Source organism: Trachymyrmex septentrionalis, unplaced genomic scaffold (genome assembly GCF_001594115.1).
Source record: "Trachymyrmex septentrionalis isolate Tsep2-gDNA-1 unplaced genomic scaffold, Tsep1.0 scaffold44, whole genome shotgun sequence".
NCBI classification, from domain to species: domain Eukaryota; kingdom Metazoa; phylum Arthropoda; class Insecta; order Hymenoptera; family Formicidae; genus Trachymyrmex; species Trachymyrmex septentrionalis.
Window position 1 is genome coordinate 3,407,896 of NW_017305611.1, and position 3,385 is coordinate 3,411,280.

The window sequence follows — 3,385 nt, forward strand, 5'->3', positions numbered from 1 at the left end:
GTCATTTTTACTCCACACCACATACATCCTTATTTTAAGACTCTATATTCTTTTCATATATTCTATCGGTATCAAATCTAAACTCAGTTTATCAGTCGAGTTACATTAGTATATTTTGCTGACAATAATAATCTTCCTAAAATTCTTCATACAACAAAATTATCTTTTAAAAAAAATTTAAAAAGATTATAACAAATTTAGCGCAAATATAATTTGCAAAATAAATTTTTAAGTAAAGAACAAATTCCATGAAGTTGTTCTAATGCTATCTAAACGAAGTAGGAAACATTATACGAAGGAGAACTATAAGAAAACTGAAAATAATAATTTTATTTCATAGCGAAAATCATACGTTAGATTTTACATTTTACGATTAATTAAAAAATTGTTAGACAATAAAATTGCTAATATAGGAGATAGACGAAAATTCATGTTGTATGTAAGAAAACCGAAGGTTTTATGCAGAAATTTTTATTTTGATTGCTCAGCTTTTATAATCCATTGTTAAGGATCTATCGTAAATTTCGCCTCAACACTGTTAAATTCTAGCAAAATTAAAATTACCTGGTTCGAAGCGATGAAATCAGGATAGTATATGCTCTTCCTGGGCCGCATGTGAATCATATAGGGCCGCAACTGTACCTGCAGATTTACATCCAACACTTTGGCACGCGTCATGGCTTCCGCGAGGTTTACATCTGAAATATCCCATCCATCAATCTCGATGTCATCGGGATTCAGCATAGGTAGCATGCTAGAGATGGGTACATAAATATCTTCCCCTTTGATTCTTCTACCCAATTTCACCGTGGATGCTTGTGTTAGGGAACCATACCTGAATACAATAGAAAAAAACGCACACAATAAAAATGGTACAAAATAATGAGGTCGCATGCCACGAAGAAAATGTACGATAGAAAATGTGCGAAATTTCAAGTTGAAATAGACGTAATAACACAAGCTAAGCTATAATGGTAATAATAAGATATAAATAAATTTCTGGAAGAGACATACCAGTTGGCAGTTTTCAGACCTTCTTTCGTCTCCCACGATAATTTAAGCTTGTTTGCCAATAAAGCTGCTGTTATGGTACTACCGTTGTTACCACCCCAGCCTACCAGCATCAAGCCTAGCTTCGGAACTTTTATCATGGTCCTGATCAGCAATTTTGTCGACATAGGTGTCACCTGCAAGACAAGAAACAAAATCCGTACTCTTGAAAAAATATCCCAAAATTGTTTTGTATTCCTTAAAAAAAGACTAAGTATAACACATTTACATAAAAATAAATATATACAAGACAGTCACACACATTTTTCATAATAATGTAAATTGTAAAGTTACGGTATGAGTACAAATAGGTGTGGACTATCTATATACAGGGTGCCCCAGAATGATGGCCAAATATTTCGTGCGCAGGTAGAGCGGACTAAACTAACAATAAGTCGAAAAATTCTCTACCATTTTGCAATGTTTGCAATAGTTGACAAGATATTAATTACAAAAAATCGCCGTGAATATTAGGTCTCAATAATTTTTTACTTATAATTACATATCAACTTTATAGAAAAACAGCGAGACACAAAAATTGTTAATTTTCTTCTCATAGAGTATTGATTTTGAGTTTTCAGAATTTTTTTAGAATACTTTAGTACCGCATTTTTTTATGTTGGAAAAATATAGTTGTCATTAAGAAAATGCAGTAGACTAAAAAGTTGATAAAATTCTGAATATTGGTATACAAATTTTGAATATTCGGCAATTTTTAGTAATTAACATCTTGTTAACTTGCAAAAATTGTAAAATAGTAAACGATTTTTCGACTCAGTTTAGTCCGCTCTACCTGCGCACAAAATATTTAGCGGTCATTCTGGGACACTCTATATATAAGTATAAGAGAAAATTAGAATATCCATCTCTATAAGATTATTACAACTATATCGTTTACGCAACCTTTTACTTGATACAAAAATATTTAATTTTTAATTAATTTTGGTTGTTAATTTAATTTAATTTTGAGAATAATCAATTTATTCTAACATATACAGAATATATATGACAATGAGGGATCGCAGTTAAAAAAAATTTCGGACAATATACAACAAGTTTTGCATCAAGATATATGTAGAAAGGATTGCATTTACATATATTTCATTTTAAGTATAAAAAGTTCTACATTAGTTTAATTAAGGGGAAAAAAAAGACCTATTACAAACATTATTATTTGACCTCCAATTGAGACAATATTCGGAAAATAAAGAAAATACAATTGAATATACAATTTGAAGAAAGAATTGTACATTGATATTGTGATATAACATATATTGAACATGATTGATCGAAATGGTTGCAGAAATCGCGATTTGTCATTGAAATTGAATCCAATCTAACACAAACAGACTTGTACTTAACTGGAAAATGTATCTACATATGTATCTACGTAATCTTCGAATCAATTAATGTAATACATGTAAACGTATAAAAACATATTACATTAATGTATAAATAAAATCAGCACCGTATAATTATAATATAATTTGTACAGACATATGTATATGTATATGCATAAGTCAATAATATTTTTTTAAACTTTCCAATATCGAAATTATATAGTCAATAATTGCGCTAAAATTGTATGTATATAATATAATAAAGTCTTGAATGATCTAGTCTATCTGCAAATAAAAAATATTTATGTGTGAATAGTAGATAAGATATAATATGTGGTTGTACTGTATATGTGCACGCGAGCTTCCAAGGATCGACGTTATTATGGATGGAGACCTTCTAGAGCGGTCTAGAACAATCTCACTCAACAATGCCGTTTATATGTCAGATACATGTCAAGGTTAATTATATATATTAAGGGATGATATAATACGTTTGCTTTTTCTCAATAACAAAGAATTTCTCAATAATAAAAGAAACAAATAAAATTTTATAATCTATTTTTGTAATATGTAATATATAAATTTTAACTTTAAATAAATTAAATGCATAGGTATGTCAGAAAGAGAAAAAGAAGGATCGAAGTTGTGCAAGTGAAGGTGTACGAGAAACAAGTGCAAAAGGCGAGGTGTAATTTGAAAAAATTTGGCTGAAATAATCGAAGAATTTTGCATTTTGTGTAAGTAATATATATATATATATATATATATATATTACTTACACAAAATGCAAAATTCTTCGATTATTTCAGCCAAATTTTTTCAAATTACACCTCGCCTTTTGCACTTGTTTCTCGTACACCTTCACTTGCACAACTTCGATCCTTCTTTTTCTCTTTCTGACATACCTATGCATTTAACTTATTTAAAGTTAAAATTTATATATTACATATTACAAAAATAGATTATAAAATTTTATTTGTTTCTTTTATTATTGA

At 29.0% G+C, this 3,385-nt stretch overlaps 1 protein-coding gene across 1 annotated transcript in view; it reads right to left on the reverse strand.

The window, feature by feature from the left end:
• Positions 1-3,385, reverse strand: part of LOC108751394 (inositol-3-phosphate synthase 1-A) — a 9,122-nt gene that overhangs the window by 4,237 nt on the left and 1,500 nt on the right. Inside the window, exons 3-4 of the mRNA XM_018491544.1 lie at positions 1,015-1,187; positions 565-835 (exon numbers count right to left, since the gene is read on the reverse strand). Of these exons, the coding sequence (XP_018347046.1) occupies positions 565-835; positions 1,015-1,187 (444 nt within the window). The remainder of the gene's footprint in view (positions 1-564; positions 836-1,014; positions 1,188-3,385) is intronic.